The 15,222-nt window shown below is 37.0% G+C and overlaps 2 protein-coding genes across 2 annotated transcripts; both read right to left on the minus strand.

Annotated features, from left to right (window-relative positions):
* Window positions 1-360: 360 nt before the first annotated feature.
* rpl18 (ribosomal protein L18) lies at window positions 361-5,001 on the minus strand. The gene is made up of 7 exons (XM_079240936.1): window positions 4,945-5,001; window positions 4,273-4,359; window positions 4,023-4,130; window positions 3,385-3,483; window positions 3,156-3,279; window positions 2,414-2,483; window positions 361-493 (listed from the first exon to the last, which is right to left on the minus strand). The coding sequence occupies exons 1-7, from the start codon at window positions 4,945-4,947 to the stop codon at window positions 418-420; spliced, it is 567 nt and encodes a 188-aa protein (XP_079097062.1). The 5' UTR covers window positions 4,948-5,001; the 3' UTR covers window positions 361-417.
* A 1,372-nt stretch (window positions 5,002-6,373) lies between these two features.
* On the minus strand, window positions 6,374-7,664 carry LOC306756111 (mpv17-like protein; the record flags this gene model as incomplete). The annotated part of the gene is made up of 4 exons (XM_079240773.1): window positions 6,374-6,493; window positions 6,584-6,613; window positions 6,694-6,764; window positions 7,331-7,664. 4 exons carry the CDS (start codon window positions 7,662-7,664, stop codon window positions 6,374-6,376), a joined length of 555 nt encoding a protein of 184 aa, XP_079096899.1.
* Window positions 7,665-15,222: the final 7,558 nt, after the last annotated feature.

The following is a 15,222-nucleotide window of genomic DNA, read 5'->3' on the forward strand; positions in this document are numbered from 1 at the left end:
CCCCCTTCACGAGTTAGTCGCAGGCTGTGAAAACTGTGGCTCGATGCAGGAAGTGTCTGGACGAGAAGCAGCCGCGGCTCTGAGTGGCGGAGAGGAAATCCAATGACAAGGAAAACATTGCAACACCCACCGACATTCTCCAATCATCTACAGCACACCACTTCCGGGCCAAGTCGTTTGTTATCAGGCCAACTGATGAACGCTTATCTAAAGATTTATGTTAAGTTTACAAGTCCTGGAACGAGCTGTGTGTAAGAAGAAAGGGTCTCGTGTTGTTGATTTCCATGATACTGTCCACTGAAGGTAAACTATGTCCATGTAACAACAGATAGATGAATTGCTCAATGAAAACAGGACCACTGGTTTTGAACAGCCAATCTTTTATTTGTGTCAGACTGCATGGAAAACAAAAACAGATTAATTCTTGTAGCCACGGCTGGCTCTGCGACCACGGGCTCTCTCGAACTTCCTGCCCTTAGAGCGGACGTAGGGCCTGGAAATGGGGGAAACAGATTAGATTAAATACAAAAAACATAAAACAATCCACGGTCATACAAACATAAACATTTGATCATCTTTAATAACTTAATTATTGAGGATTTCTAGCATTTTTTTCCTAAACTGCACAGTAAATCCCACAGACTGTCAGAGTGGGATCAAGTGTTTGAAACATTTCAATCTGAAACATTTCAATCCACGTGAGTGGAAATGACAGAAAAATTGCTGAAATTTTATTAAACATTTTAGCAAAAGATATTTTTCTCAATTAAGAGAGAACCAAAAAATGATGTACATGTTAAAATCTGATCTCTTCCATAGTTTAGATGTAGCCCTACATACCAGATGTATGACAATTACTGTAGACGTACTTGCACTATTATTGACTGGTGAACAATCAATAAGAGTAATAGTTCCAACCATCTTTGACAAGTATTATAATTGCACTCTTCATTAGCCATTGTCTTAGCAATATTTAATTCAGTCAACTGCATACATTTATTTTTTAAAGTATCAAAATATATATTTTGTAATACAAATAAAATAGGAATGGCAGTTTTTGGCACTTTGAACAAAACCTGATGATAAAATTACTTGACTGGCAAGTCATTTCACACCCAATCTAAAGCTTTTGATTATAAAAGTTTGTGATAAAGGGCTAATTAAATCCAGGTAGCCAGACATTTTTAAGCCTAACACTGCTCTGATAAAGACGCTTAAATGGACAAATTATTAAGTCATCATTGTTATGTCCTACAGATACCTACTCTCCTTAGAAATATCAGGAAGGATTACTTAATTTAGAAGATTGAGTAAACAAGGAGGTGTAGCTATTATTAACCAGAAACTAGGCATGGATGTTGGCTATTAATGTGAGGGCAGAAAAAATAAGATGTCATTAGCTGAGTTTCCATTACACCGAGAATTGCGCAAAATCTAAATATTGCAATAAACAAATTTTTTAAAAAGTCTCAAATATCGCAAATTTTTGTTACACTTTCATAAGGAGGTTTATCAGATGCTTTGATATACAGGCAGTCCTCGGGCTACACGGTTCTTGACATGTTATTTCGACGCTCATTAAATGTAAATTTAAAAAAAATAGAGCAAGTTTTAAAGTTACAAGGCACTTTATAAGCTCTTACGGCATGTGACGTCGAGGCTGAGACAATGCCTCAGTGCGTTTATATTTATTTTATTTAAACTGAATCTATTTTGATTACCTGTACTGTTTTCCATTAATATGATGTATAATACATGTATTTAGATAGTTATTAAGTGATTAAGAGGGTATTGAAGGGTAAAAATCTGACTTGAGCGGAATTTCAAGTTACGCCATGGTATTGGAACGGAAGTCGTTTGTAAACTAGGGACCACCTGTAGAAATATATTGCAAAAGTGAAATATTTACACTTCCTTAACATTTATGTACCCCCTGACGTGAAGGGTCGCGACCAGTTCATTTCTGGTAAAGATGGCGCGGTATGAAACAAACAGCAAATTTCAGAGTTTTAGAACAGAAAATAAAGGAGAAATGCTTTGAAAAGCTGTAGCAAATTCCCCACAGCAAGTAGAAAACCTCAAAATAAGGCTACATAGCTACCTTGCATCAGATGTAATTCTCATAAAATCTCATCAGCTTAACAAGATTTTGCTACAACTGAGGCTTATGCACACAACACTGTTCAATGCAAAAACCTGAAGATCACAATTGTTGTTTGTTGAAACTTATAAAATATAACTTTTATTTTGAGAAAAAAATGTAATGGAAACGCAGCTTCTGCCTTTTCTGTTTTCCTTACTCGGCTGCTGGGAAACTATTTGATCTATTATGGAGCATCTCTCTTCCAACGAGGCCTAACCGCTGGGGAAAATAATACTGCTTAGATTGATGGCTTGTCTCATGTATACATACTTGGTATGGCTGTGAGGGGTTCCAGGGGCTTTTCCAAAGTGCCTGTACACCTCTCTGGCTTTGCGGGGTCCTGGGATGCAAACAAAGGTTTAGAAATGCACACCAATACTATGCAGCATCTCAGAAGAAGGTTTCCCATCTGTACCATTTCTGAAAACTTCCAAGTCATTTTCTTTTCCCATCTCACTATTTAAATTTGACAAATATACTTTAGGATATTAATGAATCGTTAATATTTTGTATAAATCTTTAATGAGAATGATTGCAATCTGGCTAAATACTCCATTCAAACAACAGAGACTTTGAATGACCACAAGATATGATGGCAGTGTTTTAGGTACTGTAACCATTTTTAGTTCCAACAACACACCGAGAATAAAAAAGTGACGCTCCGGCTATACCATGCCGAATTCAGGCGACATGAATATGTGTTTTCTAATAATAAAAGGTTATTTTCAAAGGCGTGTATGAGAAAAGTTATTACAGCTAATTACTTGAGGGATCAAACAAAATGGTTTAAACACAAGCACATACTGTATGCTCCCCTCAGCTCAGAAAGATCAGTACAAACAGTACATTCTATTAAAAAAAAAATCTCAACATAAAAACTGCCACCTTACCAGTATATACAGAGCATTTTCACATTTCTTTAGTTACTATTGTGATCAAATAGGAACAACACAAAGTTTTTTTCTTACTCCAAATTAAAATGGGGTGGGGGTGGGGGGGGGGGCTCAGTTACCTGACAGCAGCACTGTGCCTTGTCCTTTGGGGGAGGCCAAAGCCAGCTGGTCAAAAGTCATCACCTGACCTCCTGCTTTAAGGATCCTGCGGCGAGCGCCATCAGTTACCCTGAGAGCACAGATCTGTGGGACAGCAACAAAAACATCAGGACTATTTCATAACATTACAATGTTTAAGTAGCAGTCAACAATCAGACATTTCTGCGGGAACATTTTGATAAGATTAACCTTGAGCTTGGGGATAACCTGAATCCTGACATCATCAGTGACTGTTCCCACAACAACAGCGATTCTGTTCTCGCGGCCGGGCAGCTTCATCTTACGGATCTTAGATGTAAAATAAACAGATGAGTTCAGTTCTTTTATTGTACACAACAGAAACTAACAAACATATTTAATGATTTTTCCTCAGATTAGACATGGCACAACATATCTTGAGATTAATATGAAAGACACTTCTATGTGGTTGTGTTTAAAATACTTTGTGGTATATCACCAAATTTAAGAATATCCTAGAGATTTCAATGTAAAACGTGTGCTTATGCCCAATAACAGGTAAAAAACAAATAAAATCACTACATCTCAAAGCTTCCATAAATAGCATTTTCCTTTAAATTTTCCTTCAGGCTAAACAGTTTTAAAACAAGCTCACATAAAAGCAACTATGCTGATAATGAGCAGAATACACAACTTTCTATAAAAAAATTTACACTGAATGCTCAATTTTTTTCTAAATAGCATAATCAAATCAAGGTATATAGAGCTACAATACATAAATCTAGCACAATATGGTTGTCCATCTCTCTAGTTAGGGCAAAAAGGCAGAATTTGCTAGTGGAGGACAATGTGAGGAAACGTCTACTGACCAGGCGGGAGACGGAGATGGGAGGCCTGTTGCTCCTGCTCATGAACAGCCTCCTCAGGACCACCTTGTTGAAGGGTGCATTACAGCGGCGGGCAAGGAACCTGTACAACTGTAAGAAACCAACAAAATGGTCAAGTAAAAGTAATATCTAGCAGTTATGACCTTAAATATTCAATATATCAACATAAAATATGACGTGCAAATAAAAACTGGCAATACTGTTTTAGGAATAAGTTGCAAGTACAATTTACCTTGACCAAGAGCCTCAGGTAGATATCCTGGCTCTTTGGCTCTTTCCTGTGTACCTTACGGTCCTTGTTGTGCCTGATGTCAACTCCCTTGAAAAGACACATGCAAATACGAAAAAAAGCAGATTCACTCATTTTACAGTTCTGGTATGTAGCTGACACTTGTCACGTCTGCAGTTTTACAATGTATTGTAAGAAAAGTTTAAAATAAAACTCTATAGGCACACATCTCGTATACAGTTCAGAGAGCGCTATGAGTAGCTGGGGCCGGTACACACGCTGACACTTCACAGCTAAATGCTATCATTACGGCATTACAAACATATCAAACCTATTCTTTTCGACATTTCTGACACGCGTAAACTTGACACGCAGAAACACCGTTGTTGTTGTTTTTTTACTACGGTTAATCGTTTTGAACTTCTTTTAAATGGTGTTTATAATCAACTTTTAAGACTGAAACGGTGGCTTGTTCATCACTACTGTCGGTGTTAAAGAGGTTGAGCTTTGATGAAATACATACACAAATAACTGAAAATAAAAGCGACACTTCAACACTGATTGTGTTTATAAACTGTTTATGTTTCGATCGATGGGTTCAGATGGTTTAGTTAACAAGATGACCATGGATACTCAAGCAATCGTGTCCTTAAAAAATCTACTATAGTCACCTACCATCTTGGGCTCAGAGCGAAAAGGGAAAAGGAAGAACCAAAGTCTCGCGATAACACAGTGTGCTGAAATTCTGGGCTTCTGATTGGCTAGAGAACACGCGCTTCCGTTTGCAATGATTCAGTGTGGTGCCCCAAGTGGTGAAGAACAGGCAGGATCGATACCTATCCATTTGATCTGTTTTGTACAGGATTCACAATGAGTGTCTTTGTATGATTTGAATTATTAAGAAATGTCCTCTACCGGAAAAAATAATGCATAATAATTGCTTTTTTTCTTTTCTTTAAAAAAAAAAAAAAAATCTTTACATTTTAAATTTATTGAGATTTATAATTGTTGGCTTTCTGTTTTCTGAGCGGATTATCCAGTGCCAAACCACTGATTATGAACAAATGAATAATGTAATTTGTATTACATGTTGTAATACATTTGTTTACATTGTAAACAAATGTATTACAACTACATTTTTTGGTGAACCAAATGAACAAATGATAAGATATTAGGTGAGAAAGCTGGAGCCTACCTCAGCTATCAACAAGCTAGAGGTTGCCAGTCCATCGCAGCATCAATACAGAGACAAACAACCAGGGATAATTTATGGCCATTTACCAGTTAATTTACCGTGCGTGTCTTTGGACGGTGCGCTGAAGCCGGAGTACCTGGAGCATTTTGTCTGCACACTGAAAGAACTGAAGCAGATGAGGAGAAGATGCAAACTCCGCACAGAATGGCCTCTTTTGGAACCTTCCCCCAGTCAAGGATCGAACCAGCGACCTTCTTTCTGAGAGGCCACAGTGCTAAGCTCAGATGTATGATAGACGCATCCTGCTGTAATTCCTCTAATGCTTTTATGTAAAGTACTTAAATTACCTTGTACAGGAAATTTTCTATACAGAAAAACTTGTCTTTCCTTTAACTACAAAAAATAGTTTAAAAAAAAAAAACTATAAAATTGCCTTATTATAATTAGATATAATAAATAGTGTTTGTAGTGTAAATAGTGCTTGTATTGTGAAGGTGGTTTTTACTATTTAGTATTTAATTTTTGGGTGACTTAAGTAAAAATTCATTATTTATTATTGTTCCAAGTAACATGAAACATGCAAAATGTTAAACGTATTCCTTTATTGGCTGCAAAACACATGGAAATGATCTCAACAAACTGAGGACTGATGAACAGAGGAATACATTACACACACACCTACGAATTGATCCCTTTCTTGGTGCAAGTTAGAGAGTCCAAAAATCCAATTCAAAACAAAACGGCAACTTTAACATCATTGTGATAAAAGTCATTCACTGCAGCATCATTTTAATTCACATTCATAAAAAGATAATAAGATAATTGAACTTTCCTCAGAAGATCTAATCTGCTTTTCGTTAATATGATTTTACAAAAGAAAAACCAAACTTGCATATGAAGGTCTCAGGTTCATTCAGATTTTTGGCTGCGCTGCTGTCTGAGGTGACACAGGAAGATTGTGAAAGTCAGTGCGATACCTCCCAGGAACACTGTCCGAGCCACAGGAGGAACGAATGCAAAGTTCACTGCCTGTAATTGAGCAAGTTAAGAAAAAGTGGATAAAATTTATGCTGAATGTGTGTCACAATTAGTATGTGCAAAAGAAAACCAGTATCTCACCTGCATTGTTGACCAGTACACCACCCCTGTCTATAGATAGATAGATAGATAGATAGATAGATTTATTGTCACCTTTTGGGGTAAAGATAAACATTGACTGTAAAATGTACCTTGTAAGATGTCCAGAATTTCTGTCGCCAGTCTTCAAGTGGGTCATCTTTGTTTTCTAGTAAACTTAAACCTAAAAGACAAAGGTGGTTGTTAAATCACTGATTGATTTATTCTCTGTTGTTTATGTCTCTGCTGATCATTTAAACCAATGTAATTTTATATTGGAAGCCAAAATTTGTGATATTTCTCAGTATCAAAAGCATATAAATATTACAGTTTTATGTCTGTTCATTATTTGGATAAATTGCAGTTTATTTCTCAAATGAAAACAGGAAACAATCAGTACACAAATGACCTAATGTTGGAAACAAATGAGCGATGTGTTAGATATAGACCATTTATTTAAAGAAATCACCGCTTGTTAAATTGATTATACAAAGGTATTTCACTGGACTTTTCTGGCTCTTCTTCATGCTTCTTCATTCAGGCTAGAGGAGTTAATATTCTACAGTTCTTCATCTAAAGCCAACTCATTATTCATTTATAAAATAAACATTTGATCAAATTCTGATGTCACAGGTGAATAACACAACTTACCTCATATCCTGTTTAGAAGATGAAGCACAAACAGAGGCATGCAATAAAAATAATCACAGCAAAATGATTTTATAATTCTTTTTATTTTATATAACTCACCAATATAAAATGCACTGATAGTGAGAGGAGCTGCAATAAACTGGTCCACCAAAACTTTTCCTGTCACTGCCTTCACTCCACCTCCTGGCAGCATCCTCTCCAGCCCCTTTAGCCAGTGATAGTTGAAGTTCGCATGGAAACAGAAACCAACGGTCGCCACCCGAGCTGTCTGATGCCAGTCAATGCCAACTGAATCCTTTGATGAAGACCCTTGGGAAGGTTTTCCACCCAGCACACTCTGCTGTATAAGGTCAGCTGAGGCAAACAGAGTTGTGTATCCCAAAACGTTGCTGATGTATGGGTGAGTCTTGAACACAGCCCAGGCCCTATTCATGATGGATCCTCTGTCCAGAACAAACACTGGATGTGTAAAGAATAGACATGCAACATTAACAAAGGTTCAATTAACATACTGGAGATATTTTTTTCGCTCTCATTTTTTTAAACCAAATAATTCTCAAGCCTACCTTTCAGCGTGGCTCTTTTCACCCTTTCCTTTGATTGCCAATCACCAAAGAGAAACCCACTCTGTTCTGATTGGTTCTTCTGGACACTGAGGAGGAGGAGGGGCAATCTACAAGCGACAGAGGTCTTCTCAATGGGTCAAAGTTCTGCCAGTGTTGCAGGGAAAGTGTGATAAACCTTTATCAGGCTACTGAGAGGAATCTGGGAAAGAACCACATGGGAAGAAGGATTTTAAAATGACTGAAAAATAATCTTTAGCACACAAAAGAAGATCATTGCAAAGTCATACTGATCAGTGCTTACAAATAAATGCACACACTGCTTAACCTGACACAGTGTGATTTACTAAATTGCAAAAGTAATTTCATTTCATGTCAGCATCAAACCGTTTGAGACTTACCACAGACTTTTCAAATTGGGTGAGGTGTTGAAGTTGAGCCCAAAGCAGTCAGTTAGCTCTGCAGCTCTCTGGTCAGGAGCACATGTGGTGTCACTAAAAATAGATACCACTCATGAGATGGTTTCCTCCACGGAACCAAGTAACATAAGATTTACTAAATAGTCAATTCATTCACATAAAGAAAGAAGACCGATTGATAAAATTCTCCCATACTGCTTAGAAGAAATATCTTCTCAAGATACAACTTTTTAAGAATTCCTCCATCCATCCATTTTCTGCCACTTATCTGGGGTCGGGTCATGAAACATGAAAAAAAACCCATGAAAAATAGACCATTTAGAAGTCACATAACCTTTTATATCAGTTTTAGATTGTGTGTCAGATTTGAAAATATCTACCAATGTGTTTCTTATCTTTGTGAATAGGACACCCCATTAACCCACCTGCCACTACAGATATGTAAAATTCAACATTTGGAAGGTGTGCTATTGAAATGTAAAGGTCAATTAAAGCCTCTAGCAACCATCTTAGCTCTTCCCACTGAGAATGTGATAATTGGGGCCAGAGTTTAAGCGGCCCAATTAAGGGTTTGCTAACTGCTTCAACTGGTGGGTTTATATTTCTCAGTATTTAACAAGCTGCTTTTAGCGTGGGACACAATGGAGATGTGTGCCCACACTTCCTCAAGCGGGTGACTTCTCAGGTAATTGCTAGTTTCTTTTCATTGCCTCTCATCGTGTCTCTCTTCCTCCATCAATTTACCAACGTGCTTTCCATTCATACTGCAAGAGAATAGAGAAGTCATAAGCAATGAGCACAGACTTCTCTTCACTTGATCTGTACACACAGGTCAACAATAAGAGCACACACACATTTACTAAACCTACTTGCCACACCTCCCACTGAAGCAGCAGCCTCCCCAGTCTTCATTGCAGCTTGTAGAGGTAACTAAGGCAAACAGCAGCCAGAAAGTAAAAAGGTAAGAGAGATTTTGTTGTTTTTTTGTGTTAGAGATATAATCTATGTAGAGCAGCCGGGTTTGTTTTGTTAACGATAATTTTATATATCAATAAGTACTTGTTTGCTTTTCTGAGAGTCATCAGATAAAAGCCTGTTGAGTATTTATGTCTAAATCAGTTTCTTAGAAGTGTAATATAAATATTTTAACACAAATGTCATCGATTTATTGGAACACATGGAATTTTATGCCAAATGCAATCTTTTTTATTTCCTTGTCTTCTGTTTTTATCTCCTGTTGACAAATTTGGTACGACATTGACATTGACTGATATTAACGTACAGAACAGGAATATATTTGTTGCTCACAGTGCAATCAAAGTTTATTTAAATATCCTTATTTCATCTTGTAAAACAAGACAAGAAAGATAGAGGAAAATTGTATGGGAGCATTTTAACTCTACAAAATCCTACATGTATAAATTAATCATAAATTGAAGCATTAAAGTGAGACTTGTTGATTTTTTTTAAAGCATACATACATTTCATCTGTACTGTGGCGTTCCTGGGAAATGTTTCATTAACAAAATGTTGAAAAGTCAAGGTTAACCCACTTCCACCGCCTCACAAACATCAATTAACAACAACATAGAGACAAAAAAAGATTGGATGGACAAGATGTGTAGTTTTTTGTTTTTGTTAGCAGAACAATCCTGCATGCCACACACCCAGGTGAATTAAAAATGATAGAAAGGTACCCAACTGCAGTTTGAGCTGGCTTAGCTGTAGTATTTTATTCCTTTTCAAAACTACATTTATGTTGTTTTACATAAAATCAACATACATTTTTATAACATTACAGTCATTTCCCAACCTGCTTTGAAAATTAGTAATAGCATCAGGTCTTGAAAGAGAGCAAGCATATTTTGCCGATTTTTTTTCAGCTGTTTTCACTTGCTGCTGCAGATGGTAATGAAAGCTCATAACAGAGTTGAAGATTTAACTTTAATGTAGAATGTTGTGAGAAGCTCCTCTCACAGGTCATCCTTATTTTCTGCAGACAGTACATCCCCTGCTGGGCCTTGTCATGGTCAAGATGGTGTTTGACTTCCACTTCAGAAATATAAAAACTGTATTTTATTCACCTTTGACACAAAACTGTTAGTCTTGGTGGGTTCCATCAGTGATGTATGCCTAGGTGCACTGTCATCTTCACTTCATCTTGAGTGTATTCATCTCAAGGTTCGGGCTGCACTGGAGGGCCAGCTGCTAAATTAATGACTTTGCATTTTGTTTGGTCACATGTACAATGAGCTGTCAGGGGTGATAGTCAATAAACAATCTGATTATAAACCTTTTCAGAAGTTTAAGAAAAAACAAGTTTGTCCTTTCATGTTCTTAAGACGTACATCCATGAATTACATGAACTGAAGGAAAAGTCCAAAAAAAAATATATGCAAAGTACTTATCAGACTAGACTTCTATCAGTTAAAGCTTTTCAATAATGGCATATCAGTACATTTATCTTTGCATAAAAGTTTGGCAGTAGTTTTATGATAGATGGTATATGGTAAAACACAGATAAATAGATTGTACATTGTAGTGTAACTACTTATCTGATCTCTTGAATCACTACGAAGCATCAGATGTCATCAAACTGCTGTATAAACATACTAACCTACCTGCATTTCTCAGCCATGCGGCCATCCATTTCTGTCAGTCTTGAGCCTGGTCTGGACCGAGGCGTGCCTTGGGGTCGTGACCTCTACACCTTCGTAACTTCAGCAGCAGGTCATATGATGAGGACCCTGCAGAAACCCCGTAAGAACCGACCATCCAAACGGCAGGTCAACCACCGTCGCTTCTTGCACAACATGATACAGAGGTGTGTTGGGTCATCAGCAAACACTGTTGTCGAAAATGTGATACACTTTGTTCTAAGAGTGACTTGAAGTAGTTCCCAAACTGGGGATAAATGCCAAGAAAATCTCAGGGGTTAAAAGTCTTAAAATACACTTTAAGAAGCTGAAAAAGGGGGGAGTGAGAGAGAGAGAAAACAGACATTACTGTCACATGACAAGACGTAATTGCTGTTTTTGTTTTGTTCCTGTACATTCAAAACTAATACCTTCACCTCTTCAGGTTTAAAAACTGAATATTAATCAATCACAGAATGAGGAAAAACTTAATGCATTGTAGAAAAAAATGTTAATTTGCTTTCTTTCAGAAGCTGAGGTGGTCCCTGCTATATGTAATCTAAACAGTTGCTATTTGTAGCCTTTTGTCCACAGAACTGTGGGGTAAAAATAAAGATAAACCATTTTTCTTGAAAGGGGCTCCAAATAATGCTTTTTAAAATACTTCAGTTAAATTAGTTGTGAACCTTTGGCTTAAAGTCTTAAAGCAACTCTTGTTTGTCTCAGCATGTCATCTTTTCTTTCTTGTCAACAGAAAATTTGCAGACATAGAGGCAGCGAACCACAGACTTGCATCGGCTCTTTATTTTAACGAGGGCGAGAAGACCACATCATCTCTTTTATCACACATGCCAGAGACATCTGACACATCAGGTAACACAACTTCTGATCCTGAGATCTCAACTCAACAAGATCATAAAGCTACAGATGGCATCTGTATCTCAAAGTCTAGAAGCAACGGCTTCATTGACTTATATGAAACTGGGGGCGGTGAGAAGCAGTCAGACTTAAGACATCTTTGGAAACGTCACCGCAAAACACAGTCCCCCGCTTCCACCCCCAGAATGAGCAACCAAAGTAAAAGAAGACAGAAAGGGGAGAGAAAAAATCCCAAGCTTGATGAATTATCATTTATGAGCTCTCCAGCAGATAAAGATTGTATTCACAAGGCGGAGCTCTTTCATTCTGAATATCTTCTTCATGAAAGTCAACTTAGGCCAATCAGCAACCTCTCAAAAGAAATTCAAACACCTCTAAACAACTCAAGCCTCATTCAGCTTGAACAAAATGAAGACATTCTTCCTTCCTTTTCCCAAGAGCTTTCTCCGTTGTCTCTTGACTCCTGCGATTTCTCCGTTCAAATGCTGACAGACCTCTCAGCCTGCGCACAGACTCAGAAGGGCACTCCTGAGAGTCAGCTGACAGACATAATGGACCTCTTCACTGCTGCCAATAAGGACTCAGAACGCTTGGATGTGGAAGAAGATGTAGAATGCTACTTTGACAGTATTTGTTCATGCCAAGGTGATGGTGGGCTTGAGGTCAGTGCTGAGGATAATGATACATTTGCAGTCCTGTCACACAGTTTCACTGGGGTGGAGGACCTGCACTCAGAGGGAGGTGAATTTAATTGTGAATATGCATATAGTTGCCATGGAGATCAGGTATTTGCCACAAACTACTTACAAAGTAACCAGAGGAACTCACAGATGGAGAGACAAAGTGAATACACAGCAGAAAAGCAATGTATGCATGTAAAACTATCACAAAGCGTAAACCAGGACCAGTTTTTCTCCTCCATCAGATCCCACTGCAACATCACACAGATGCAGACAAACCAGCACTCTCAGGAGGAGAGCCCATGCATGTTGGTTAACAGTGAAAACAACCTTGATTTTACACCATTTGAAGGCGTGGCTCAGTCATTTTCTGCTCCTCCCCGTGACCATGAGCACCGCCCCATTCCAACACCTCCCAGTGAGGATGACTGGCTGTTCACAGACATCCTGAAGGACAGAAAGTCACCTGGGTTCTAGATAAATGTGGTCAAAATCATTCTGATGTATGCTACTTATTATATTAAACAGATTTAAAGCAGACCGAGAAAATGTCAGTGTTTAAAAGAAAGTATGTCCCAACACTTTACTTTATAGTAAAACTCCTCACTTTCAACGTTTGATGTTTGCTTGGTTTTTGAGCTGTGCAATTACTGCTTTCTACAGTGATCTAACATGTAAGAACCAGGATTACAATTGAAATCTTAATGATTTTGTCCAATTCAATGACTTCACGTGTATTTGATATGTACTTTTGAGCATTTATTAAGGTATATAACTGCAGTATAACATTTTCCCACTGAATGTGGTGTCAAATAGCCATAATTTAACTCCAAGGAATAGAAATGCTTTGTGGTGATGGCAAAAGCTTTTTCTACAAGGTGTGTGCATTGTTTGATGATTTTCTGATGGGAGTGCTCATGTCTATTTGTTTTTCTGTCATAATGGCAACCTAAACCTGGCTGCACATCATCTTATAGTACTTTCTGAAAACAAGGGGACTATGATTTTGTCCCCATGGACAGAGGGATTTTTTTGAAAGTCAAGACTTGGTTTCAAGGTTTAACAAAACTAAATTTAAAAACCATGTCCAAATTCTTAGGACCTATTAAGTTTTAAGTTTGGCATTCTGGTGTGAATGGGTGAGGGAATTAAAGATGCCAGCAGGGTATCCTGATGGACCATATGCATGTGTGTGTGTGTGTGTATAACAAAGTACACAGAGAAACAAAGATTAAAACCAACAACATATATTAAAGTTAACCCCAGTTTTATAATTACAGCATAATAAACAAAAAGAAGGCTAAAACATTCCAACATATTTCCAAAATGGTTCAAGTTCCACAGTAGCCATAAATTAAAAAAAAAAGAAAAAGAAAAAATAACACCTCAGAGAAGCACCAGCCTAGTCTCTTTGCTACAGCGAACAGAAGACAGCCGTCCTCCTTCCAGCGATTCTGTTTGTGTCACCCAATTTTTGGTCTATTTGAACAAATCTCCCACATCTCAGACACTGATATGACATTTTTGAGAACAAAACATTAAAGTGAATTGTTGAAAGAAACACACTGTATCATTATGACTTGATATCTCGGCTCATTTGGCTTAATGCTTTGTCAGCCTTTATGAGATAAACCACCCGACAATGCAAACATGACAAACTGATAAAGTGGCTGCTTTTTCAGTTTCGTAGTGTGTAAAGTGCAGATTTTACACAATTATGTAAAAAAAAAACAAAAAAAACACCAACAACAACAATAAAACAACATGTTTGCATACTGCTAAAATGAGAAATTACACATAAAACACATAAAAATAAAACCCTTTAGGGTGTTAAATATGTCATCAGTAGTCTCTATTGACCCAGATAGCTTGATCTTTCTTCATCTGTTCCTGTGTTTCATGGTGAACCTGGCCTGGCAAAAGGCATATATATATGTATGTATATATATATATATATATATATATATATATATATATATATATATATATATATATATATATATATATATATATATATATATATATATATATATATATGTATATATATATATATATATATATATATATGTATATATATATATATATATATATATATATATATATATATATATATATATATATATATATATATATATATATATACATATATATATATGTGTGTGTGTGTGTGTGTGTGTGTCTGTGTGTGTATAAAAAAAACAACATTCAGAACAACTTTAGAAACATCATTTGTAATTTCAGCAACACATTCTTTAGTTCTCATGTGTTCCAATTGAAGCTACAGTCTCTGTGACATTCTTTTTAATTGGGAAATTAATTGTTCGCCTGAAGTGTGATGTGATGGTCGCTGACACTCTGAGTGTGTGTTTAAACTATTTATGATAGAAGAAAGTTTTCCTTGCTTAGGATAAAGACAAGGAACAACTTTTGAATTCTTTAGCCACAGACAGTAAAAAGGGTGACTGCAACTCTGCCTGGCCAAGTTGCTTACCTACACAACCTGTTTACAAACTCCCCCTTTTTCCTCTCACAATTTAGCTTTTGTTAAGTTTAAAGAAGAATATATATGGATTGAAGCCCAAATTTTCTCGAGCTGGGTCCGCTGTTTCCTTGTTTTCATTTGTTGATTCAAAGCTAAGATTAAGGGTTGAATGTTTATACTTAGTGTAGCAGAATGGGGCTGGTATCCATCTTTATATCCATCTCTCAGCAATACAGCTGTTAAGCATATTTCCCATAAGGTCAAACTGTCTATTCATGCATTGTCTACCAGTTTGTTAAGACAACTCATTCTGAGCCTATTGAAAAGGCTAC

This window comes from Telmatherina bonti (assembly GCF_933228915.1).
Source record: "Telmatherina bonti genome assembly, chromosome: 5".
Taxonomy (NCBI): Eukaryota; Metazoa; Chordata; class Actinopteri; order Atheriniformes; family Telmatherinidae; genus Telmatherina; species Telmatherina bonti.